The sequence below is a fragment of the Oncorhynchus keta genome, chromosome 28, assembly GCF_023373465.1.
Source record: "Oncorhynchus keta strain PuntledgeMale-10-30-2019 chromosome 28, Oket_V2, whole genome shotgun sequence".
Classification (NCBI taxonomy): domain Eukaryota; kingdom Metazoa; phylum Chordata; class Actinopteri; order Salmoniformes; family Salmonidae; genus Oncorhynchus; species Oncorhynchus keta.
In genome coordinates, this window is record NC_068448.1 from 1,619,606 (window position 1) to 1,644,586 (window position 24,981).

The 24,981-nt window shown below is 49.7% G+C and overlaps 3 protein-coding genes and 2 long non-coding RNA genes across 56 annotated transcripts in view; 4 read left to right on the plus strand and 1 right to left on the minus strand.

Annotated features, from left to right (window-relative positions):
* rbm10 (RNA binding motif protein 10) overlaps nt 1-10,045 on the plus strand; it is a 120,927-nt gene extending 110,882 nt beyond the window's left edge. Inside the window, exons 20-21 of the mRNA XM_052484161.1 lie at nt 7,587-7,775; nt 10,004-10,045. Of these exons, the coding sequence (XP_052340121.1) occupies nt 7,587-7,775; nt 10,004-10,045 (231 nt within the window). The remainder of the gene's footprint in view (nt 1-7,586; nt 7,776-10,003) is intronic.
* Nucleotides 10,046-12,069: 2,024 nt separating this feature from the next.
* LOC127913072 (uncharacterized) lies at nt 12,070-15,941 on the plus strand. Of its 5 annotated transcripts, XR_008084513.1 has the most exons (6): nt 12,070-12,653; nt 13,450-13,516; nt 13,582-14,027; nt 14,631-14,844; nt 15,107-15,301; nt 15,698-15,941. It is a non-coding gene; the product is annotated as an uncharacterized LOC127913072 (long non-coding RNA). The 5 variants fall into 5 exon arrangements; XR_008084512.1 differs by lacking the exons at nt 12,070-12,653; nt 13,450-13,516 and adding an exon at nt 13,244-13,315; XR_008084511.1 differs by lacking the exon at nt 12,070-12,653 and having other exon boundaries at nt 13,322-13,516.
* Nucleotides 15,942-16,195: 254 nt separating this feature from the next.
* On the plus strand, nt 16,196-20,831 carry LOC127912972 (uncharacterized). Its single transcript, XM_052484162.1, has 14 exons — nt 16,196-16,392; nt 16,453-16,512; nt 16,573-16,692; nt 16,753-17,052; nt 17,112-17,771; nt 17,831-17,950; nt 18,068-18,907; nt 19,209-19,268; nt 19,329-19,508; nt 19,569-19,628; nt 19,746-19,925; nt 19,984-20,103; nt 20,164-20,363; nt 20,587-20,831. The coding sequence occupies exons 1-13, from the start codon at nt 16,196-16,198 to the stop codon at nt 20,351-20,353; spliced, it is 3,087 nt and encodes a 1,028-aa protein (XP_052340122.1). The 3' UTR covers nt 20,354-20,363; nt 20,587-20,831.
* Nucleotides 20,832-21,765, minus strand: LOC127913074 (uncharacterized). Its single transcript, XR_008084557.1, has 3 exons — nt 21,624-21,765; nt 20,950-21,324; nt 20,832-20,876 (listed from the first exon to the last, which is right to left on the minus strand). It is a non-coding gene; the product is annotated as an uncharacterized LOC127913074 (long non-coding RNA).
* LOC127913073 (uncharacterized) lies at nt 21,452-24,629 on the plus strand. Of its 48 annotated transcripts, none has more exons than XR_008084536.1 (5): nt 21,452-22,081; nt 22,618-22,649; nt 22,698-22,729; nt 22,762-23,853; nt 24,257-24,629. XR_008084536.1 is itself a non-coding variant. In XM_052484316.1 (4 exons), exons 1-4 carry the CDS (start codon nt 21,974-21,976, stop codon nt 23,004-23,006), a joined length of 672 nt encoding a protein of 223 aa, XP_052340276.1. In that variant the 5' UTR covers nt 21,452-21,973; the 3' UTR covers nt 23,007-23,411. The 48 variants fall into 48 exon arrangements, 9 of the variants coding, with proteins under 9 accessions (XP_052340276.1, XP_052340284.1, XP_052340285.1 ...); XR_008084542.1 differs by lacking the exons at nt 22,618-22,649; nt 22,698-22,729 and adding exons at nt 22,252-22,331; nt 22,730-22,761 and having other exon boundaries at nt 21,452-22,049; nt 22,794-23,853; XR_008084528.1 differs by lacking the exons at nt 22,618-22,649; nt 22,698-22,729 and adding exons at nt 22,252-22,299; nt 22,458-22,489 and having other exon boundaries at nt 21,452-22,049; nt 22,730-23,853.
* Nucleotides 24,630-24,981: the final 352 nt, after the last annotated feature.

Consider the following 24,981-nt stretch of genomic DNA (forward strand, 5'->3'; position numbering starts at 1 on the left):
AATTCCTGGTCACACCTCCATCTATTTTACATTTACATTTAAGTCATTTAGCAGACGCTCTTATCCAGAAGCGACTTACAAATTAGTGCATTCACCTTATGACATCCAGTAGAACAGTCACTTTACAATAGTGCATCTAAATCTTAAAGGGGGGTGAGAAGGATTACTTATCCTATCCTAGGTATTCCTTAAAGAGGTGGGGTTTCAGGTGTCTCCGGAAGGTGGTGATTGACTCCGCTGTCCTGGCGTCGTGAGGGAGTTTGTTCCACCATTGGGGGCCAGAGCAGCGAACAGTTTTGACTGGGCTGGCGGGAACTGTACTTCCTCAGTGGTAGGGAGGCGAGCAGGCCAGAGGTGGATGAATGCAGTGCCCTTGTTTGGGTGTAGGGCCTGATCAGAGCCTGGAGGTACTGAGGTGCCGTTCCCTCACAGCTCCGTAGGCAAGCACCATGGTCTTGTAGCGGATGCGAGCTTCAACTGGAAGCCAGTGGAGAGAGCGGAGGAGCGGGGTGACGTGAGAGAACTTGGGAAGGTTGAACACCAGGCAGGCTGCGGCGTTCTGGATGAGTTGTAGGTGTTTAATGGCACAGGCAGGGAGCCCAGCCAACAGCGAGTTGCAGTAATCCAGACGGGAGATCAAGTGCCTGGATTAGGACCTGCACCGCTTCCTGTGTGAGGCAGGGTCGTACTCTGTGGATGTTGTAGAGCATGAACCTACAGGAACGGGCCACCGCCTTGATGTTAGTTGAGAACGACAGGGTGTTGTCCAGGATCACGCCAAGGTTCTTAGCGCTCTGGGAGGAGGACACAATGGAGTTGTCAACCGTGATGGCGAGATCATGGAGCGGGCAGCCCTTCCCCGGGAGGAAGAGCAGCTCCGTCTTGCCGAGGTTCAGCTTGAGGTGGTGATCCGTCATCCACACTGATATGTCTGCCAGACATGCAGAGATGCGATTCGCCACCTGGTCATCAGAAGGGGGAAAGGAGAAGATTAATTGTGTGTCGTCTGCATAGCAATGATAGGAGAGACCATGTGAGGTTATGACAGAGCCAAGTGACTTGGTGTATAGCGAGAATAGGAGAGGGCCTAGAACAGAGCCCTGGGGACACCAGTGGTGAGAGCGCGTGGTGAGGAGACAGATTCTCGCCACACCACCTGGTAGGAGCGACCTGTCAGGTAGGACGCAATCCTAGCGTGGGCCGCGCGGAGATGCCCAACTCGGAGAGGGTGGAGAGGAGGATCTGATGGTTCACAGTATCGAAGGCAGCCGATAGGTCTAGAAGGATGAGAGCAGAGGAGAGATAGTTAGCTTTAGCGGTGCGGAGCGCCTCCGTGATACAGAGAAGAGCAGTCTCAGTTGAATGACTAGTCTTGAAACCTGACTGATTTGGATCAAGAAGGTCATTCTGAGAGAGATAGCGGGAGAGCTGGCCAAGGACGGCACGTTCAAGAGTTTTGGAGAGAAAAGAAAGAAGGGATACTGGTCTGTAGTTGTTGACATCGGAGGGATCGAGTGTAGGTTTTTTTCAGAAGGGTGCAACTCTCGCTCTCTTGAAGACGGAAGGGGACGTAGCCAGCGGTCAGGGATGAGTTGATGAGCGAGGTGAGGTAAGGAGAAGGTCTCCGGAAATGGTCTGGAGAAGAGAGGAGGGGATAGGGTCAAGCGGGCAGGTTGTTGGGCGGCCGGCCGTCACAAGACGCGAGATTTAATCTGGAGAGAGAGGGAGAAAGAGGTCAGAGCACAGGGTAGGGCAGTGTGGCAGAACCAGCGGTGTCGTTTGACTTAGCAACGAGGATCGGATGTCGTCGACCTTCTTTTCAAAATGGTTGACGCAGTCATCTGCAGAGAGGAGGAGGGGGGGGAGGGGGAGGAGGATTCAGGAGGGAGGAGAAGGTGGCAAAGAGCTTCCTAGGGTTAGAGGCAGATGCTTGGAATTTAGTGGTAGAAAGTGGCTTTAGCAGCAGAGACAGAGGAGGAAAATGTAGAGAGGAGGGAGTGAAAGGATGCCAGGTCCGCAGGGGAGGCGAGTTTTCCTCCATTTCCGCTCGGCTGCCCGGAGCCCTGTTCTGTGAGCTCGCAATGAGTCGTCGAGCCACGGGCGGGAGGGGAGGACCGAGCCGGCCTGGAGGATAGGGGGACATAGAGAGTCAAAGGATGCAGAAAGGGAGGAGAGGAGGGTTGAGGAGGCAGAATCAGGAGATAGGTTGGAGAAGGTTTGAGCAGAGGGAAGAGATGATAGGATGGAAGAGGAGAGAGTAGCGGGGAGAGAGAGCGAAGGTTGGGACGGCGCGATACCATCCGAGTAGGGGCAGTGTGGGAGGTGTTGGATGAGAGCGAGAGGGAAAAGGATACAAGGTAGTGGTCGGAGACTTGGAGGGGAGTTGCAATGAGGTTAGTGGAAGAACAGCATCTAGTAAAGATGAGGTCGAGCGTATTGCCTGCCTTGTGAGTAGGGGGGAAGGTGAGAGGGTGAGGTCAAAGAGGAGAGGAGTGGAAAGAAGGAGGCAGAGAGGAATGAGTCAAGGTAGACGTGGGGAGGTTAAAGTCGCCCAGCACTGTGAGAGGTGAGCCGTCCTCAGGAAAGGAGCTTATCAAGGTATCAAGCTCATTGATGAACTCTCAGAGGAACCTGGAGGGCGATAAATGATAAGGATGTTAAGCTTGAAAGGGCTGGTAACTGTGACAGCATGGAATTCAAAGGAGGCGATAGACAGATGGGTAAGGGGAGAAAGAGAGAATGACCACTTGGGAGAGATGAGGATCCCGGTGCCACCACCCCGCTGACCAGAAGCTCTCGGGGTGTGCGAGAACACGTGGGCGGACGAAGAGAGAGCAGTAGGAGTAGCAGTGTTGTCTGTGGTGATCCATGTTTCCGTCAGTGCCAAGAAGTCGAGGGACTGGAGGGAGGCATAGGCTGAGATGAACTCTGCCTTGTTGGCCGCAGATCGGCAGTTCCAGAGGCTACCGGAGACCTGGAACTCCACGTGGGTCGTGCGCTGGGACCACCAGATTAGGGTGGCGCGGCCACGCGGTGTGGAGCGTTTGTATGGTCTGTGCAGAGAGGAGAGAACAGGGATAGACAGACAGGCTACAGAAGTTGCCATAGTTGACAGGCTACAGAAGAGGCTACGCTAGTGCAAAGGAGATTGGAATGACAAGTGGACTACACGTCTCGAATGTTCAGAAAGTTAAGCTTACGTAGCAAGAATCTTATTGACTAAAATGATTAAAATGATACAGTACTGCTGAAGTAGGCTAGCTGGCAGTGGCTGCGTTGTTGACACTACACTAATCAAGTCGTTCCGTTGAGTGTAATAGTTTCTGTAGTGCTGCTATTCGGGGGCTAGCTGGCTAGCTAGCAGTGTTGTTTACGTTACGTTGCGTTAAAAGAACGACAATAGCTGGCTAGCTAACCTAGAAAATCGCTCTAGACTACACAATTATCTTTGATACAAAGACGGCTATGTAGCTAGCTGTGTAGCTAGCTACGATCAAACAAATCAAACCGTTGTACTGTAATGAAATGAAATGAAAATGTGATACTACCTGTGAATGCGACCGGGTTGTTGGGTCCTATTCGGTAGACGTTGGGTAGCTGTCGGCTAGCTGTCTCCTACGTTAAGGACGACAAATAGCTGGCTAGCTAACCTCGGTAAATTAAGATAATCACTCTAAGACTACACACTCTAAACTACACAATTATCTTGGACACGAAGACAGCAAAGACAGCTATGTAGCTAGCTAACACTACACTAATCAAGTCGTTCAGTTGAGTGTAATAGTTACTACAGTGCTGCTAATCGGTGGGCGTTTGCTAGCTGGCTAGCTGGCTAGCTGCTGGGCAAATAGCAGTGGAGACTACGTTAGGACGACGAAATACGATAATTATGCAATTATCTTTGATACAAAGACGGCTATGTAGCTAGCTAAGAAGAAATTGCTAAGATTAGACAAATCAAACCGTTGTACTATAATGAAATGTAATGAAAAAGTTATACTACCTGCGGAGCGAAGTGCCGATGCGACCGCTCGCTCCAACCCGGAAGTGCATCCCTAGTATCTGGTCACACCTCCATCCCTAGTCACACCTCCATCCCTAGTACCTGGGCACACCTCCATCCCTAGTGCCTAGTCACACCTCCATCCCTAGTACCTGGTCACACCTCCATCCCTAGTACCTGGTCACACCTCCATCCCTAGTACCTAGTCACACCTCCATCCCTAGTACCTGGTCACACCTCCATCCCTGGTCACACCTCCATCCCTAGTACCTGGTCACACCTCCATCCCTGGTCACACCTCCATCCCAAGTGCCTAGTCACACCTCCATCCCTAGTCACACCTCCATCCCTAGTACCTGGTCACACCTCCATCCTGGTCACACCTCCATCCCAAGTGCCGAGTCACACCTCCATCTCTAATACCTGGTCATGCCTCCATCCCTAATTCCTGGTCACACCTCCATCCCTAGTATCTGGTCACACCTCCATCCCTAGTCACACCTCCATCCCTAATTGCTGGTCACACCTCCATCCCTAGTACCTGGTCACACCTCCATCCCTAGTACCTAGTCACACCTCCATCCCTAGTACCTGGCCACACCTCCATCCCTAGTATCTGGCCACACCTCCATCCCTAGTACCTGGTCACACCTCCATCCCTAGTACCTGGTCACACCTCCATCCCTAGAACCTGGTCACACCTCCACCCCTAGTACCTGGTCACACCTCCATTCCTAGTACCTGGTCACACCTCCATCCCTAGTACCTGGCCACACCTCCATCCCTAGTACCTGGTCACACCTCCATCCCTAGTACCTGGTCACACCTCCATCCTTAGTACCTGGCCACACCTCCATCCCTAGTACCTGGCCACACCTCCATCCCTAGTACCTGGTCACACCTCCATCCTTAGTACCTGGTCACACCTCCATCCCTAGTACCTGGTCACACCTTCACCCCTAGTACCTGGTCTCCTCCATCCTAATACCTGGTCACTCCTCCATCCTAGTACCTGGTCACACCTCCATCCTAATACCTGGTCACACCTCCATCCTAATACCTGGTCACTCCTCCATCCCTAGTACCTGGTCACACCTCCATCCTTAGTACCTGGTCACACCTCCATCACTAGTACCTGGTCACACCTTCACCCCTAGTACCTGGTCACTCCTCCATCCCTAGTACCTGGTCACACCTCCATCCCTGGTCACAGCTCCATCCCTGGTCACACCTCCATCCCTAGTACCTGGTCACACCTCCATCCCTAGTACCTGGTCACACCTCCATCCCTAGTACCTGGTTACACCTCCATCCCTAGTACCTGGTCACAGCTCCATCCCTGGTCACACCTCCATCCCTGGTCACACCTCCATCCCTGGTCACAGCTCCATCCCCAGTACCTGGTCACACCTCCATCCTGGTCACAGCTCCATCCCCAGTACCTGGTCACACCTCCATCCCTGGTCACACCTCCATCCCCAATACCTGGTCACTCCTCCATCCCTAGTACCTGGTCACACCTCCATCCTTAGTACCTGGTCACACCTCCATCACTAGTACCTGGTCACACCTTCACCCCTAGTACCTGGTCACTCCTCCATCCTAGTACCTGGTCACTCCTCCATCCTAGTACCTGGTCACACCTCCATCCCTAATACCTGGTCACACCTCCATCCTAATACCTGGTCACTCCTCCATCCCTAGTACCTGGTCACACCTCCATCCTTAGTACCTGGTCACACCTCCATCACTAGTACCTGGTCACACCTTCACCCTAGTACCTGGTCACTCCTCCATCCTAGTACCTGGTCACACCTCCATCCCTGGTCACAGCTCCATCCCTGGTCACACCTCCATCCCTAAGTACACACCTCCATCCCTGGTCACAGCTCCATCCCCAGTACCTGGTCACACCTCCATCCTGGTCACAGCTCCATCCCCAGTACCTGGTCACACCTCCATCCCTGGTCACAGCTCCATCCCCAGTACCTGGTCACACCTCCATCCCTGGTCACACCTCCATCCCCAATACCTGGTCACTCCTCCATCCCTAGTACCTGGTCACACCTCCATCCTTAGTACCTGGTCACACCTCCATCCCTAGTACCTGGTCACACCTTCACCCCTAGTACCTGGTCACTCCTCCATCCCTAATACCTGGTCACTCCTCCATCCCTAGTACCTGGTCACACCTCCATCCCTAATACCTGGTCACTCCTCCATCCCTAGTACCTGGTCACACCTCCATCCTTAGTACCTGGTCACACCTCCATCACTAGTACCTGGTCACACCTTCACCCCTAGTACCTGGTCACTCCTCCATCCCTAGTACCTGGTCACACCTCCATCCCTGGTCACAGCTCCATCCCTGGTCACACCTCCATCCCTAGTACCTGGTCACACCTCCATCCCTAGTACCTGGTCACACCTCCATCCCTAGTACCTGGTTACACCTCCATCCCTAGTACCTGGTCACAGCTCCATCCCTGGTCACACCTCCATCCCTGGTCACACCTCCATCCCTGGTCACAGCTCCATCCCCAGTACCTGGTCACACCTCCATCCCTGGTCACAGCTCCATCCCCAGTACCTGGTCACACCTCCATCCTGGTCACACCTCCATCCCCAATACCTGGTCACTCCTCCATCCTAGTACCTGGTCACACCTCCATCCTTAGTACCTGGTCACACCTCCATCACTAGTACCTGGTCACACCTTCACCCCTAGTACCTGGTCACTCCTCCATCCCTAGTACCTGGTCACACCTCCATCACTAGTACCTGGTCACACCTTCACCCCTAGTACCTGGTCACACCTCCATCCCTGGTCACAGCTCCATCCCCAGTACCTGGTCACACCTCCATCCCTGGTCACAGCTCCATCCCCAGTACCTGGTCACACCTCCATCCCTGGTCACAGCTCCATCCCTCCCCATTGAGTCAGGTAGAACACGCTGCTCTACTTCCCTCCCCATTGAGTCAGGTAGAACACGCTGCTCTACTTCTCTCCCCATTGAGTCAGGTAGAACACACTGCTCTACTTCTCTCCCCATTGAGTCAGGTAGAACACACTGCTCTACTTCCCTCCCCATTGAGTCAGGTAGAACACGCTGCTCTACTTCCTTCCCCATAGAGTCAGGTAGAACACACTGCTCTACTTCCCTCCCCATAGAGTCAGGTAGAACACGCTGCTCTACTTCCCTCCCCATTGAGTCAGGTAGAACACGCTGCTCTACTTCCCTCCCCATTGAGTCAGGTAGAACACGCTGCTCTACTTCCCTCCCCATAGAGTCAGGTAGAACACGCTGCTCTACTTCCCTCCCCATTGAGTCAGGTAGAACACGCTGCTCTACTTCCCTCCCCATAGAGTCAGGTAGAACACGCTGCTCTACTTCCTTCCCCATAGAGTCAGGTAGAACACGCTGCTCTACTTCCTTCCCCATTGAGTCAGGTAGAACACACTGCTCTACTTCCTTCCCCATAGAGTCAGGTAGAACACGCTGCTCTCTCCTGGTGCACCTCCTCTCTTTTTCTTTCTCTGCCATCTCTCTTCACTTCACAGTTTTTTTTTCTCCCTCTTTAGCGCTCTCCACCTCAGGTGCAGGGTTTGGTTCCGGCCTACAGCGGAGAGACGGACAGCGAGGGAGAGGAGGGAGGAGAGAAGGACGAGAGGATGACAGACTGGGCTAAGCTAGCCTGTCTGCTGTGTAGGCGACAGTTCCCCAGCAAGGAGGCTCTCATACGACACCAGCAGCTCTCAGAGCTACACAAGGTGCTTAAAACATGCCTACGGAGTAACATAACACAGACACGAAGCCACAATGTAATCTTTTACTATAACTATGTAATAAGGCATTTTCCAAATTGGTGGTTGACTTCCATATAAGGCCTGAACTGAAGTCGTTACGGGGGCTCACATCTCCACCTCTTCTGATGTCAGAGCTGTTTCTGTCTTCTGATGTGAAAGGAGGTGATCCATAGGAGTTCCACAGCCGTCTCAGTTTATATTGACTGTTAATCTGCAGTCTCAGTTTATATTGACTGTTAATCTGCAGTCTCAGTTTATATTGACTGTTAATCTGCAGTCTCAGTTTATCTTGACTGCAGTCCCAGTTTATCATGACTGTTAATCTCCAGTCCCAGTTTATCTTGACTGTTAATCTGCAGTCCCAGTTTATCGTGACTGTTAATCTACAGTCCCAGTTTATCTTGACTGTTAATCTGCAGTCCCAGTTTATCATGACTGTTAATCTGCAGTCCCAGTTTATCATGACTGTTAATCTGCAGTCTCAGTTTATCTTGACTGTTAATCTGCTGTCCCAGTTTATCTTGACTGTTAATCTGCAGTCCCAGTTTATCGTGACTGTTAATCTACAGTCCCAGTTTATCTTGACTGTTAATCTGCAGTCCCAGTTTATCATGACTGTTAATCTGCAGTCCCAGTTTATCTTGATTGTTAATCTGCAGTCTCAGTTTATCTTGACTGCAGTCCCAGTTTATCATGACTGTTAATCTGCAGTCTCAGTTTATCTTGACTGTTAATCTGCTGTCCCAGTTTATCTTGACTGTTAATCTGCAGTCCCAGTTTATCGTGACTGTTAATCTACAGTCCCAGTTTATCTTGACTGTTAATCTGCAGTCCCAGTTTATCATGATTGTTAATCTGCAGTCCCAGTTTATCTTGATTGTTAATCTGCAGTCTCAGTTTATCTTGATTGTTAATCTGCAGTCTTAGTTTATCTGGACTGCAGTCCCAGTTTATCATGACTGTTAATCTCCAGTCCCAGTTTATCATGACTGTTAATCTCCAGTCCCAGTTTATCTTGACTGTTAATCTGCAGTCCCAGTTTATCGTGACTGTTAATCTACAGTCCCAGTGTATCTTGACTGTTAATCTGCAGTCCCAGTTTATCATGACTGTTAATCTGCAGTCCCAGTTTATCTTGACTGTTAATCTGCAGTCCCAGTTTATCTTGACTGTTAATCTGCAGTCTCAGTTTATCTTGACTGTTAATCTGCAGTCCCAGTTTATCTTGACTGTTAATCTGCAGTCTCAGTTTATATTGACTGTTAATCTGCAGTCTCAGTTTATCTTGACTGTTAATCTGCAGTCCCAGTGTAACGTCGTTCTTCGTTTGTAGAAAGAGAGTCGGACCGAAATGCAGCGTGGTGGTTACTCATGTCTTTAATGAAGGAAAAAAGCGATACATGAAATAACTATACAAATACGAAAACAACAAACGGAACGTGAAACCTAATTACAGCCTATCTGGTGAAACTACACAGAGACAGGAACGTGAAACCTATTACAGCCTATCTGTTGAACACTACACAGAGACAGGAACAATCACCCACGAAATACAAAGCGAAACTCAGGCTACCTAAATACGGTTCCCAATCAGAGACAACGAGAATCACCTGACTCTGATTGAGAACCGCCTCAGGCAGCCAAGCCCATACAACACCCCTACTCAGCCGCAATCCCAATAATACAAAAACCCCAATACGAAATACAACAACATAAACCCATGTTACACCCCGGCCTGAACAAATAATTAAAGAAAACACAAAATACTAAGACCAAGGCGTGACACCCAGTTTATCTTGACTGTTAATCTACAGTCCCAGTTTATCTTGACTGTTAATCTACAGTCCCAGTTTATCTTGACTGTTAATCTGCAGTCCCAGTTTATCTTGACTGTTAATCTGCCATGATCTTGAGCCTTCAGTTTAACCCCGTGACCCCTATCCGAGTGGGCTATTCCAGAAAAACAGGATTATTAAATCAACCAGCTACCTTTGATGAACTGCCACATATAACTCGAGGTATTTTCTGGTTGATTTAAGAAAGCTGCTGTTTCCTTTGTATATTGACTGTTGATGTCCAGTCAGTTAAACCTTGTCACTTTTGGACAGTTAGGTGGCTCATTGATCCAGCTTTCTGGAACATATTCCCCTTGACCTCTGACTAACCTTTAACCTCTTCATCTCCTCCCTCAGCAAAACCTGGAGCAGCGGAGGTCACAGCAAGAGGGGGTATAGGGGTGGGGGCGGGAGCGGGGAGGGGGAGAGGAAAGACAAAGGAGGGCCGTCCACAGAGCCACCAGACCCCAAGAAGAGGAAGTACAGCCCCTGTAAGCACTGCTGTCTCACACACACACACACACACGCACACACACACACACGCACACACACACACACACACACACACACACACACACACACACACACACACACACACACACACACACACACACACACACACACACACACACACACACACACACACACACACACACACACACACACACACACACAGATGGCGCTGGAGAAGAAGGCTGACAATTGTGTTTTTTTGTTTTTGTTTCTTTCTGCGTTGTTTGTAAGTTATAATGTTGCTGCTACCGTCTCTTATGATCCGAAAATAACTTCTGTACATTCACCCAACTTATTGTGGGAAGCTTGTGGAAGGCAACCCGAAACGTTTGACCCAAGTTAAACAATTTAAAGGCAACGCTACCAAATACTAATTGAGTGTATGTAAACTTCTGACCCACTAGGAATGTGATGAAAGAAATCAAAGCTGAAATAAATAATTCTCTCTACTATTATTCTGACATTTCACCTTCTGAAAATAAAGTTGTGATCCTAACTTACCTAAAACAGGGAATTTATAATAGGATTAAATGTCAGGAATTGTGAAAAACTGAGTTTAAATGTATTTGGCTATGTAAACCTCAGACTTCAACTGTACACACACACACACACACACACCACACACACACACACACACACACACACACACACACACACACACACACACACACACACACACACACACACACACACACACACACACACACACACACACACACACACAAACTTCCACACCTAACACATTCTCTCCCTCTCTCTCTTCTCCCTATTTTCTCCCCTTCCCCCCTCCCCACTCTCCCTCCCTGTCTCTCCATTGCCTCTCTCCTCTCTCTCTCCTCTATCTCCCTCCCTCTCTCTCCATCGCCTCTCTCTCCCCCTCTCTCTTTCCATCCCTCTCTCTCCCTCCATCCATCTCTCTCGCTCCATCCCTCTCTCTTTCCATCCCTCTTTTTCCATCCCTCTCTCTTTCCATCCCTCTCTCTCTTCTCCCTCTCTCCTCTATCTCCCTCCCTCTCTATCCCCCTCTATCTTTCCATCCCCCTCTCTCCCTCCATCCATCTCTCCTCTCTCTCTCCTCTCTCTCTATTGCCTCTCTCTCCCCCTCTCTCTTTCCATCCCTCTCTCTCCCTTCATCCATCTCTCTCTTTCCATCGCTCTCTCTTTTCATCCCTCTCTCTTTACATCCCTCTCTCTCCTCTCTCTCTCTCTTTCTCCTCCCTCTCCCTCCCTCTCTCTCCATCGCCTCTCTCTCCCCCTCTCTCTTTCCATCCCTCTCTTTCCATCCCTCTCTCTTTCCATCCATCTCTCTTTCATCCCTCTCTCTCTCCTCTCTCTCTCTTCTCCCTCTCTCCTCTCTCTCCCATCGCCTCTCTCTCCCCTCTCTCTCTCCCTCCATCCCTCTCTCCCTCCATCCATCTCTCTCGCTCCATCCCTCTCTTTCCATCCCTCTCTTTCCATCCCTCTCTCTTTCCATCCCTCTCTCTTTCCATCCCTCTCTCTCTCTCTCTTCTCCCTCTCTCCTCTCTCTCCCATCGCCTCTCTCTCCCCTCTCTCTCTCCCTCCATCCCTCTCTCTCCCTCCATCCATCTCTCTCGCTCCATCCCTCTCTCTCTCCTCTCTCTCTCTTCTCTCTCTCTCCTCTCTCTCTCTTCTCTCTCTCTCCTCTCTCTCTCCTCTCTCTCTCCTCTATCTCCCTCCCTCTCTCTCCATCGCCTCTCTCTCCCCCTCTCTCTTTCCATCGCCTCTCTCTCCCCTCTCTCTTTCCATCCCTCTCTCTCCCTCCATCTCTCTCCTCTATCTCCCTCCCTCTCTCTCCATCGCCTCTCTCTCCCCTCTCTCTTTCCATCCCTCTCTCTCCCTCCATCCATCTCTCTGCGTCATCCCCTCTCCTTATCTCTCTGTAGTGATGGTACGGCTGGCAGTAGTCTAGGTGCCAGGATGCTGCAGGGAGGGGTGAAGAAAGGACTGCTGCTACGTAACATGCAAGTGGACTGACCCCTGACCTTTAAACCCTGACCTCTAACCTCTAACCTCAGACATTCAACCATCGCACAGGACTAGGCTCCCTTTGTACAGATCTAGGATCAGCTTCCCCTCCCCAATCCTAACCTTAACCCTTTACACTCGTACTCGTATCCATCCGGGTTGAAAATGGCAGATTTGGGCACCAATAAATACCTAAATTGGAACGTAATGCTCATCATAGCGATGTATGAGTTTTGACTGACAGACATTCTGAACTTGAGCACCTCACGCAACGTAAAGCTACAACCCATCCCTCCTCGTAACCTTTGCAAATGTTTTGTTGTCTGAGTGAAGGGAAAATGCTGTAAATTAAGAGGACCAGATGCATTTTGTTGAGGATTGTAATAAATATCGCTTTGATGTCATGTATCGCCTGTGAGTACGGGTTGTTACGGTTACCAGATGACTTGTCGTCATACCCTGGGTTGTTCTGAACAGAATGAGACTATGTTAGATGTACAGTTACCAGGTGACTTGTCGTCATACCCTGGGTTGTTCTGAACAGAATGAGTCTATGGGTGATGTAGTTCCCAGATGACTTGTCGTCATACCCTGGGTTGTTCTGAACAGAATGAGACTATGGGTGATGTACAGTTACCAGATGACTTGTCGTCATACCCTGGGTTGTTCTGAACAGAATGAGACTATGTTAGATGTACAGTTACCAGATGACTTGTCGTCATACCCTGGGTTGTTCTGAACAGAATGAGTCTATGTTAGATGTACAGTTACCAGATGACTTGTCGTCATACCCTGGGTTGTTCTGAACAGAATGAGACTATGGTTGATGTAGTTACCAGATGACTTGTCGTCATACCCTGGGTTGTTCTGAACAGAATGAGACTATGGGTGATGTAGTTACCAGATGACTTGTCGTCATACCCTGGGTTGTTCTGAACAGAATGAGACTATGTTAGATGTACAGTTACCAGATGACTTGTCGTCATACCCTGGGTTGTTCTGAACAGAATGAGACTATGGTTGATGTACAGTTACCAGATGACTTGTCGTCATACCCTGGGTTGTTCTGAACAGAATGAGACTATGGGTGATGTACAGTTACCAGGTGACTTGTCGTCATACCCTGGGTTGTTCTGAACAGAATGAGTCTATGGGTGATGTAGTTACCAGGTGACTTGTCGTCATACCCTGGGTTGTTCTGAACAGAATGAGTCTATGTTAGATGTACAGTTACCAGATGACTTGTCGTCATACCCTGGGTTGTTTTGAACAGAATGAGACTATGTTAGATGTACAGTTACCAGATGACTTGTCGTCATACCCTGGGTTGTTCTGAACAGAATGAGACTATGTTAGATGTACAGTTACCAGGTGACTTGTCGTCATACCCTGGGTTGTTCTGAACAGAATGAGTCTATGGGTGATGTAGTTCCCAGATGACTTGTCGTCATACCCTGGGTTGTTCTGAACAGAATGAGACTATGGGTGATGTAGTTACCAGATGACTTGTCGTCATACCCTGGGTTGTTCTGAACAGAATGAGTCTATGGGTGATGTAGTTACCAGATGACTTGTCGTCATACCCTGGGTTGTTCTGAACAGAATGAGACTATGGGTGATGTAGTTACCAGATGACTTGTCGTCATACCCTGGGTTGTTCTGAACAGAATGAGACTATGGGTGATGTAGTTACCAGATGACTTGTCGTCATACCCTGGGTTGTTCTGAACAGAATGAGACTATGGTTGATGTACAGTTACCAGATGACTTGTCGTCATACCCTGGGTTGTTCTGAACAGAATGAGACTATGTTAGATGTACAGTTACCAGATGACTTGTCGTCATACCCTGGGTTGTTCTGAACAGAATGAGACTATGTTAGGTGTACAGTTCCCAGATGACTTGTCATCATACCCTGGGTTGTTCTGAACAGAATGAGACTATGGGTGATGTAGTTACCAGGTGACTTGTCGTCATACCCTGGGTTGTTCTGAACAGAATGAGTCTATGTTAGATGTACAGTTACCAGATGACTTGTCGTCATACCCTGGGTTGTTCTGAACAGAATGAGACTATGGTTGATGTAGTTACCAGATGACTTGTCGTCATACCCTGGGTTGTTCTGAACAGAATGAGACTATGTTAGATGTACAGTTACCAGATGACTTGTCGTCATACCCTGGGTTGTTCTGAACAGAATGAGACTATGGGTGATGTGTTACCAGGTGACTTGTCGTCATACCCTGGGTTGTTCTGAACAGAATGAGACTATGTTAGGTGTACAGTTACTCACAGGCGATGACTTGTCGTCATACCCTGGGTTGTTCTGAACAGAATGAGACTATGTTAGATGTACAGTTACCAGGTGACTTGTCGTCATACCCTGGGTTGTTCTGAACAGAATGAGTCTATGTTAGATGTACAGTTACCAGATGACTTGTCGTCATACCCTGGGTTGTTCTGAACAGAATGAGTCTATGGTTAGATGTACAGTTACCAGGTGACTTGTCGTCATACCCTGGGTTGTTCTGAACAGAATGAGACTATGTTAGATGTACAGTTACCAGATGACTTGTCGTCATACCCTGGGTTGTTCTGAACAGAATGAGACTATGTTAGGTGTACAGTTCCCAGATGACTTGTCGTCATACCCTGGGTTGTTCTGAACAGAATGAGACTATGGGTGATGTAGTTACCAGGTGACTTGTCGTCATACCCTGGGTTGTTCTGAACAGAATGAGTCTATGTTAGATGTACAGTTACCAGATGACTTGTCGTCATACCCTGGGTTGTTCTGAACAGAATGAGTCTATGTTAGATGTAGTTACCAGATGACTTGTCGTCATACCCTGGGTTGTTCTGAACAGAATGAGACTATGGTTGATGTAGTTACCAGATGACTTGTCGTCATACCCTGGGTTGTTCTGAACAGAATGAGACTATGGTTGATGTAGTTACCAGATGACTTGTCGTCATACCCTGGGTTGTTCTGAACAGAATGAGACTATGGGTGATGTAGTTACCAGATGACTTGTCGTCATACCCTGGGTTGTTCTGAACAGAATGAGACTATGGTTGATGTAGTTACCAGATGACTTGTCGTCATACCCTGGGTTGTTCTGAACAGAATGAGACTATGGTTGATGTAGTTACCAGGTGACTTGTCGTCATACCCTGGGTTGTTCTGAACAGAATGAGACTATGTTAGATGTACAGTTACCAGATGACTTGTCGTCATACCCTGGGTTGTTCTGAACAGAATGAGACTATGGTTGATGTAGTTACCAGATGACTTGTCGTCATACCCTGGGTTGTTCTGAACAGAATGAGACTATGGTTGATGTAGTTACCAGGTGACTTGTCGTCATACCCTGGGTTGTTCTGAACAGAATGAGACTATGTTAGATGTACAGTTACCAGATGACTTGTCGTCATACCCTGGGTTGTTCTGAACAGAATGAGACTATGTTAGATGTACAGTTACCAGATGACTTGTCGTCATACCCTGGGTTGTTCTGAACAGAATGAGACTATGGTTGATGTAGTTACCAGATGACTTGTCGTCATACCCTGGGTTGTTCTGAACAGAATGAGACTATGTTAGATGTACGGTTGCCAGATGACTTGTCGTCATACCCTGGGTTGTTCTGAACAGAATTGAGACTGTTTGCCATTGCACACGCACCTGAATACGGTCATCACTCCTTTCTCTGCACGCCAACATGATGGTCTGTTTCTCTGAATTGCCTTGTGAAAGCCTAACACTGTAATATCATATTTTTATATCTTAGCTGGTCATGTTGGTAACAGAACAGGCTTTTTAAATGATACCCACCTGACCTAGATTGCTATTTATAATGACAGTGTTTGGTTTGCCTAAACAACAGCGGTAAATGTGTGATGACGAGGAGGAAGGGCTGTGTTCCAAAGAAAACAACTACTAAGTGTGCTTCCTCTAGTTCCTCAACGGTCCAGCTAGGAGAGCTCAAAAAAGCTTATAGCTGAAGACTTCTTTAAGTCAGAAAAGTGCATTGAAATGACTTAGGAACTATGCACAGTCTGGAGTGGTGTGTGGCCACTTGGAGACACCAGTCAGACCTCTCACTCAAACCCCACAGTTTGGAGAGGTGTGTGGCCACTTGGAGACACCAGTCAGACCTCTCACTCAAACCCCACAGTTTGGAGAGGTGTGTGGCCACTTGGAGACACCAGTCAGACCTCTCACTCAAACCCCACAGTCTGGAGAGGTGTGTGGCCACTTGGAGACACCAGTCAGACCTCTCACTCAAACCCCACAGTTTGGAGAGGTGTGTGGCCACTTGGAGACACCAGTCAGACCTCTCACTCAAACCCCACAGTCTGGAGAGGTGTGTGGCCACTTGGAGACACCAGTCAGACCTCTCACTCAAACCCCACAGTTCGGAGAGGTGTGTGGCCACTTGGAGACACCAGTCAGACCTCTCACTCAAACCCCACAGTCTGGAGAGGTGTGTGGCCACTTGGAGACACCAGTCAGACCTCTCACTCAAACCCCACAGTCTGGAGAGGTGTGTGGCCACTTGGAGACACCAGTCAGACCTCTCACTCAAACCCCACAGTTTGGAGAGGTGTGTGGCCACTTGGAGACACCAGTCAGACCTCTCACTCAAACCCCACAGTCTGGAGAGGTGTGTGGCCACTTGGAGACACCAGTCAGACCTCTCACTCAAACCCCACAGTTTGGAGAGGTGTGTGGCCACTTGGAGACACCAGTCAGACCTCTCACTCAAACCCCACAGTCTGGAGAGGTGTGTGGCCACTTGGAGACACCAGTCAGACCTCTCACTCAAACCCCACAGTCTGGAGAGGTGTGTGGCCACTTGGAGACACCAGTCAGACCTCTCACTCAAACCCCACAGTCTGGAGAGGTGTGTGGCCACTTGGAGACACCAGTCAGACCTCTCACTCAAACCCACAGTCTGGAGAGGTGTGTGGCCACTTGGAGACACCAGTCAGACCTCTCACTCAAACCCCACAGTCTGGAGAGGTGTGTGGCCACTTGGAGACACCAGTCAGACCTCTCACTCAAACCCCACAGTCTGGAGAGGTGTGTGGCCACTTGGAGACACCAGTCAGACCTCTCACTCAAACCCCACAGTCTGGAGAGGTGTGTGGCCACTTGGAGACACCAGTCAGACCTCTCACTCAAACCCCACAGTCTGGAGAGGTGTGTGGCCACTTGGAGACACCAGTCAGACCTCTCACTCAAACCCCACAGTCTGGAGAGGTGTGTGGCCACTTGGAGACACCAGTCAGACCTCTCACCCAAACCCCACAGTCTGGAGAGGTGTGTGGCCACTTGGAGACACCAGTCAGACCTCTCACCCAAACCCCACAGTCTGGAGAGGTGTGTGGCCACTTGGAGACACCAGTCAGACCTCTCACCCAAACCCCACAGTCTGGAGAGGTGTGTGGCCACTTGGAGACGCCAGTCAGACCTCTCACTCAAACCCCACAGTCTGGAGAGGTGTGTGGCCACTTGGAGACGCCAGTCAGACCTCTCACTCAAACCCCACAGTCTGGAGAGGTGTGTGGCCACTTGGAGACACCAGTCAGACCTCTCACCCAAACCCCACAGTCTGGAGAGGTGTGTGGCCACTTGGAGACACCAGTCAGACCTCTCACCCAAACCCCACAGTCTGGGAGGTGTGTGGCCACTTGGAGACACCAGTCAGACCTCTCACCCAAACCCCACAGTCTGGAGAGGTGTGTGGCCACTTGGAGACACCAGTCAGACCTCTCACTCAAACCCCACAGTCTGGAGAGGTGTGTGGCCACTTGGAGACACCAGTCAGACCTCTCACTCAACCCCCACAGTCTGGAGGTGTGTGGCCACTTGGAGACACCAGTCAGACCTCTCACTCAACCCCACAGTTTGGAGAGGTGTGTGGCCACTTGGAGACACCAGTCAGACCTCTCACTCAAACCCCACAGTCTGGAGAGGTGTGTGGCCACTTGGAGACGCCAGTCAGACCTCTCACTCAAACCCCACAGTCTGGAGAGGTGTGTGGCCACTTGGAGACACCAGTCAGACCTCTCACCCAAACCCCACAGTCTGGAGAGGTGTGTGGCCACTTGGAGACACCAGTCAGACCTCTCACTCAAACCCCACAGTCTGGAGAGGTGTGTGGCCACTTGGAGACACCAGTCAGACCTCTCACCCAAACCCCACAGTCTGGAGAGGTGTGTGGCCACTTGGAGACACCAGTCAGACCTCTCACTCAAACCCCACAGTCTGGAGAGGTGTGTGGCCACTTGGAGACACCAGTCAGACCTCTCACTCAAACCCCACAGTCTGGAGAGGTGTGTGGCCACTTGGAGACACCAGTCAGACCTCTCACTCAAACCCCACAGTCTGGAGAGGTGTGTGGCCACTTGGAGACACCAGTCAGACCTCTCACCCAAACCCCACAGTCTGGAGAGGTGTGTGGCCACTTGGAGACACCAGTCAGACCTCTCACTCAAACCCCACAGTCTGGAGAGGTGTGTGGCCACTTGGAGACACCAGTCAGACCTCTCACCCAAACCCCACAGTCTGGAGAGGTGTGTGGCCACGTGGAGACACCAGTCAGACCTCTCACTCAAACCCCACAGTCTGGAGAGGTGTGTGGCCACTTGGAGACACCAGTCAGACCTCTCACTCAAACCCCACAGTCTGGAGAGGTGTGTGGCCACTTGGAGACGCCAGTCAGACCTCTCACTCAAACCCCACAGTCTGGAGAGGTGTGTGGCCACTTGGAGACACCAGTCAGACCTCTCACTCAAATCCCACAGTCTGGAGAGGTGTGTGGCCACTTGGAGACACCAGTCAGACCTCTAACTCAAATCCCACAGTCTGGAGAGGTGTGTGGCCACTTGGAGACACCAGTCAGACCTCTCACTCAAATCCCACAGTCTGGAGAGGTGTGTGGCCACTTGGAGACGCCAGTCAGACCTCTCACCCAAACCCCACAGTCTGGAGAGGGTGTGTGGCCACTTGGAGACACCAGTCAGACCTCTCACCCAAACCCCACAGTCTGGAGAGGTGTGTGGCCACTTGGAGACACCAGTCAGACCTCTCACTCAAACCCCACAGTCTGGAGAGGTGTGTGGCCACTTGGAGACACCAGTCAGACCTCTCACTCAAATCCCACAGTCTGGAGAGGTGTGTGGCCACGTGGAGACACCAGTCAGACCTCTCACTCAAACCCCACAGTCTGGAGAGGTGTGTGGCCACTTGGAGATGCCAGTCAGACCTCTCACTCAAACCCCACAGTTTGGAGAGGTGTGTGGCCACTTGGAGACACCAGTCAGACCTCTCACTCAAACCCCACAGTCTGGAGAGGTGTGTGGCCACTTGGAGATGCCAGTCAGACCTCTCACTCAAACCCCACAGTTTGGAGAGGTGTGTGGCCACTTGGAGACACCAGTCAGACCTCTCACCCAAACCCCACAGTCTGGAGAGGTGTGTGGCCACTTGGAGACACCAGTCAGACCTCTCACCCAAACCCCACAGTCTGAGAGGTGTGTGGCCACTTGGAGACACCAGTTAGACCTCTCACTCAAACCCCACAGTCTGGAGGTGTGTGGCCACTTGGAGACACCAGTCAGACCTCTCACCCAAACCCCACAGTCTGGAGAGGTGTGTGGCCACTTGGAGACACCAGTCAGACCTCTCACTCAAACCCCACAGTCTGGAGAGGTGTGTGGCCACGTGGAGACACCAGTCAGACCTCTCACTCAAACCCCACAGTCTGGAGAGGTGTGGCCACTTGGAGACACCAGTCAGACCTCTCACCCAAACCCCACAGTCTGGAGAGGTGTGTGGCCACTTGGAGACACCAGTCAGACCTCTCACCCAAACCCCACAGTCTGGAGAGGTGTGTGGCCACTTGGAGACACCAGTCAGACCTCTCACCCAAACCCCACAGTCTGGAGAGGTGTGTGGCCCCTTGGAGACACCAGTCAGACCTCTCATTCAAACCCCACAGTCTGGAGAGGTGTGTGGCCACTTGGAGACGCCAGTCAGACCTCTCACTCAAACCCCACAGTCTGGAGAGGTGTGTGGCCACTTGGAGACGCCAGTCAGACCTCTCATTCAACCCCTTTAAACCCACATTTTCCAGCAATATTCTTAACATGTTACTGAATATATCCAGAGTATTTCAGATTTCGTTAATCAACAAATAATATGAAAAGTAATATAATAATAATATAATATAATATAATAATAATATAATATAATATAATATAATAATAATATATGCCATTTAGCAGACGCTTTTATCCAAAGCGACTTACAGTCATGTGTGCATACATTCTACGTATGGGTGGTCCCGGGATCGAACCCACTACCCTGGCGTTACAAGCGCCATGCTCTACCAACTGAGCTACAGAAGGACCACAACATACCACATACCACCACAGTATATGTAAAACATAAAATCAACAGTGTAACGTTTGAATTCAGTCTTGTGTCAGGTGAACTGTTGTGGCCTCTCACCTAAGGTCTAATCGTTTTCCCATGATCTCCAAACTGTTCCCTTTCAATTGCTACCATGGTTATGCATATGCTTGTCATATTTCGTCTGTAAGAAACATTTTAATTCAGCCCTATCCACGTAGGCCAATTCCCAGGAGTGTAAAGGGTTAACCGGAAGGCCGGAAAGGGGGGCTGACCCAAGATGAGCATTTAGGGGAGACTGTATCCTACCTAACTCCTCACAGACAGGACTGGGACCATCTGCTCTCCCTTATCACTACTACATAGATCAACTGTATCCTACCTAACTCCTCACACAGACAGGACTGGGACCATCTGCTCTCCCTTATCACTACTACATAGATAAACTGTATCCTACCTAACTCCTCACACAGACAGGACTGGGACCATCTGCTCTCCCTTATCACTACTACATAGATAAACTGTATCCTACCTAACTCCTCACACAGACAGGACTGGGACCATCTGCTCTCCCTTATCACTACTACATAGATAAACTGTATCCTACCCAACTCCTCACACAGACAGGACTGGGACCATCTGCTCTCCCTTATCACTACTACATAGATAAACTGTATCCTACCTAACTCCTCACACAGACAGGACTGGGACCATCTGCTCTCCCTTATCACTACTACATAGATAAACTGTATCCTACCTAACTCCTCACACAGACAGGACTGGGACCATCTGCTCTCCCTTATCACTACTACATAGATAAACTGTATCCTACCCAACTCCTCACACAGACAGGACTGGGACCATCTGCTCTCCTTATCACTACTACATAGATAAACTGTATCCTACCCAACTCCTCACACAGACAGGACTGGGACCATCTGCTCTCCCTTATCACTACTACATAGATAAACTGTATCCTACCCAACTCCTCACACAGACAGGACTGGGACCATCTGCTCTCCCTTATCACTACTACATAGATAAACTGTATCCTACCCAACTCCTCACACAGACAGGACTGGGACCATCTGCTCTCCCTTATCACTACTACATAGATATATATAGATAGATAGATAGGCTCCTGTTTTTAAATTCTACACATCGGAAGGAAGGAACCGGTTGTCACGGAAAACTTTCAAATCTGTGGGAGATCAAAACTATGGGAGATCAACGCTGTGGGAGATCAACGCTGTGGGAGATCAACGTTATGGGAGATCAACGCTATGAGAGATTAACGCTATGAGAGATTAACGCTATGAGAGATTAACGCTATGAGAGATTAACGCTATGAGAGATTAACGCTATGAGAGATTAACGCTATGAGAGATTAACGCCACGGGAGATCAATGCTACGGGAGGTCAACGATACGGGAGGTCAACGCTACAGGAGATCAACGCTACGGGAGATCAACGCTACGGGAGGTCAACGCTACGGGAGGTCAACGCTACGGGAGGTCAACGCTACGGGAGATCAATGCTACGGGAGGTCAACAATACGGGAGATCAACGCTACGGGAGGTCGAGCTACGGGAGGTCAACGCTACGGGAGGTCAACGCTACGGGAGGTCAATACGGGAGGTCAACAATACGGAGATCATGCTACGGGAGGTCAACGATACGGGAGGTCAACGCTACAGGAGATCAACGCTACGGGAGATCAACGCTACGGGAGGTCAACGCTACGGGAGATCAACGCTACGGGAGGTCAACGCACGGGAGGTCAACAATACGGAGATCAACAATACGGGAGATCAACGCTACGGGAGATCAACGCTACGGGAGGTCAACGCTACGGGAGATCAACGCTACGGGAGGTCAACGCTACGGGAGGTCAACAATACGGGAGGTCAACGCTACGGGAGGTCAACGCTACGGGAGGTCAACACTACGGGAGGTCAACGATACGGGAGGTCAACACTACGGGAGGTCAACGCTACGGGAGATCAACGCCACGGGAGGTCAACGATACGGGAGGTCAACACTACGGGAGATCAACGCTACGGGAGATCAACGCTACGGGAGGTCAACGATACGGGAGGTCAACACTACGGGAGGTCAACGCTACGGGAGGTCAACGCTACGGGAGGTCAACAATACGGGAGGTCAACGCTACGGGAGGTCAACGCTACGGGAGGTCAACGCTACGGGAGATCAACGCTACGGGAGGTCAACGCTACGGGAGGTCAACGCTACGGGAGGTCAACGCTACGGGAGATCAACGCTACGGGAGATCAACGCTGTGGGAGATCAACGCTACGGGAGATCAATATGGAGGTGATCACCAACAGTCAGCCAGCCATGGACGATAGAGAAAGGAGTTTTAGATTCACGAAAGATAACCGCCATTTGTTTGATTGGGTTCTGTATGTGTGGCTTTGATATCATACAGAGAGTGAGATGACTGTCTCTAATAGCAGCCCCTGTGACACACTATTCCTGCACTACATTTGACCAGGGCCCATAGCTCTATGTAGGGAATAGGGTGCCAAGTGTCTGAAATGGTACCCTATTTCCTACAGGCCCTGGTCAAAAGTAGTGCACTATGTAGGGAATAGGGTGCCATTTGGAACTTATTAACTTAGACAATAAGAGGATTTTACAATGAGCACTTTTTTTTTTTTTTTTACCCAGATAGAGATGGGGACAGAACATTCTGATAGTGATCTGGCCTCCTATGGACAATGGACATTATATCACACTAACAATGCATCGGGGGTGAACCAATAGTAATATCATTCTGATATGTGTGTGTACAAATAAAACATAGAATTTGTAGTAAATGAATATTGTAATACGGTATTTGGTTCTGGGACGAAAAAATATATATTTAGTTTGTCTTTTTATTTGAAATACTGACTATCGTGATCTTTTGTCTCATTTTTATAATGTTTTTTTGTTTGATCGTGTTGTCAGATCTCAATCGTTCAAATTACAAAGCTCCAAATCTTTTAACCCCCCTATAACTTGATAGTACCTTGATCATTTTAACCCTAGAATTGACTGGAGTGATTGACTGGAGTGATTGACTGGAGTGATTGACTGGAGTGATTGACTGGAGTGATTGACTGGGGTGATTGACTGGAGTGATTGACTGGAGTGATTGACTGGAGTGATTGACTGGAGTGATTGACTGAGGTGATTGACTGGAGTGATTGACTGGGGTGATTGACTGGAGTGATTGACTGGGGTGATTGACTGGAGTGATTGACTGGAGTGATTGACTGGGGTGATTGACTGGAGTGATCGACTGAGGTGATTGACTGGAGTGATTGACTGGGGTGATCGACTGGGGTGATTGACTGAGGTGATTGACTGGAGTGATTGACTGGAGTGATTGACTGGAGTGATTGACTGGAGTGATTGACTGGGGTGATCGACTGGAGTGATCGACTGGAGTGATCGACTGGAGTGATTGACTGAGGTGATTGACTGGAGTGATTGACTGGGGTGATCGACTGGAGTGATCGACTGGAGTGATCGACTGGAGTGATTGACTGGAGTGATTGACTGGAGTGATTGACTGGAGTGATTGACTGGGGTGATTGACTGGAGTGATTGACTGGAGTGATTGACTGGAGTGATTGACTGGAGTGATTGACTGGAGTGATTGACTGGAGTGATTGACTGAGGTGATTGACTGGAGTGATTGACTGGAGTGATTGACTGGAGTGATTGACTGGAGTGATTGACTGGAGTGATTGACTGGAGTGATTGACTGGAGTGATTGACTGGAGGTGATTGACTGGAGTGATTGACTGGAGTGATTGACTGGAGTGATTGACTGGAGTGATTGACTGGAGTGATTGACTGGAGTGATTGACTGGAGTGATTGACTGGAGTGATTGACTGGGGTGATTGACTGGAGTGATTGACTGGAGTGATTGACTGGGGTGATTGACTGGAGTGATTGACTGGAGTGATTGACTGGAGTGATTGACTGGAGTGATTGACTGGGGTGATTGACTGGAGTGATTGACTGGGGTGATTGACTGGGGTGATTGACTGGAGTGATTGACTGGGGTGATCGACTGGGGTGATCGACTGGGGTGATCGACTGGGGTGATCGACTGGGGTGATTGACTGGAGTGATTGACTGGAGTGATTGACTGGAGTGATTGACTGGAGTGATTGACTGGGGTGATTGACTGGTTTGGTTGACTGGTTTGGTTGACTGGTTTGGTTGACTGGTTTGATCGACTGGCGTAATTGACTGGCTTGATTTACTGGTTTGCTGCAGACATTTTTGGTACCCTTCCCCAGATCTGTGCCTCGACACCATCCTGTCTCGGAGCTCTACGGACAATTCCTTCAACCTCATGGTTTGGTTTTTGCTCTGACATGCAGTGTCAACTAT

Excerpts from the sequence above, each read along its gene's own strand:
- LOC127912972 (XM_052484162.1), top strand. The coding sequence starts at position 16,196 with ATGCACAGTCTGGAGTGGTGTGTGGCCACTTGGAGACACCAGTCAGAC. Across the intron at positions 16,693-16,752 it reads AAACCCCACAGTCTGGAGAG|GTGTGTGGCCACTTGGAGAC; the intron begins GTGTGTGGCCAC and ends CAGTTTGGAGAG. Across the intron at positions 18,908-19,208 it reads AAACCCCACAGTCTGGAGAG|GTGTGTGGCCACTTGGAGAC; the intron begins GTGTGTGGCCAC and ends CAGTCTGGAGAG.
- LOC127913073 (XM_052484316.1), top strand. The coding sequence starts at position 21,974 with ATGCTACGGGAGGTCAACGATACGGGAGGTCAACGCTACAGGAGATCA. Across the intron at positions 22,193-22,409 it reads GGAGGTCAACGCTACGGGAG|GTCAACGCTACGGGAGATCA; the intron begins GTCAATACGGGA and ends ACGCTACGGGAG. Across the intron at positions 22,506-22,601 it reads GGAGGTCAACGCTACGGGAG|GTCAACACTACGGGAGATCA; the intron begins GTCAACACTACG and ends ACGATACGGGAG.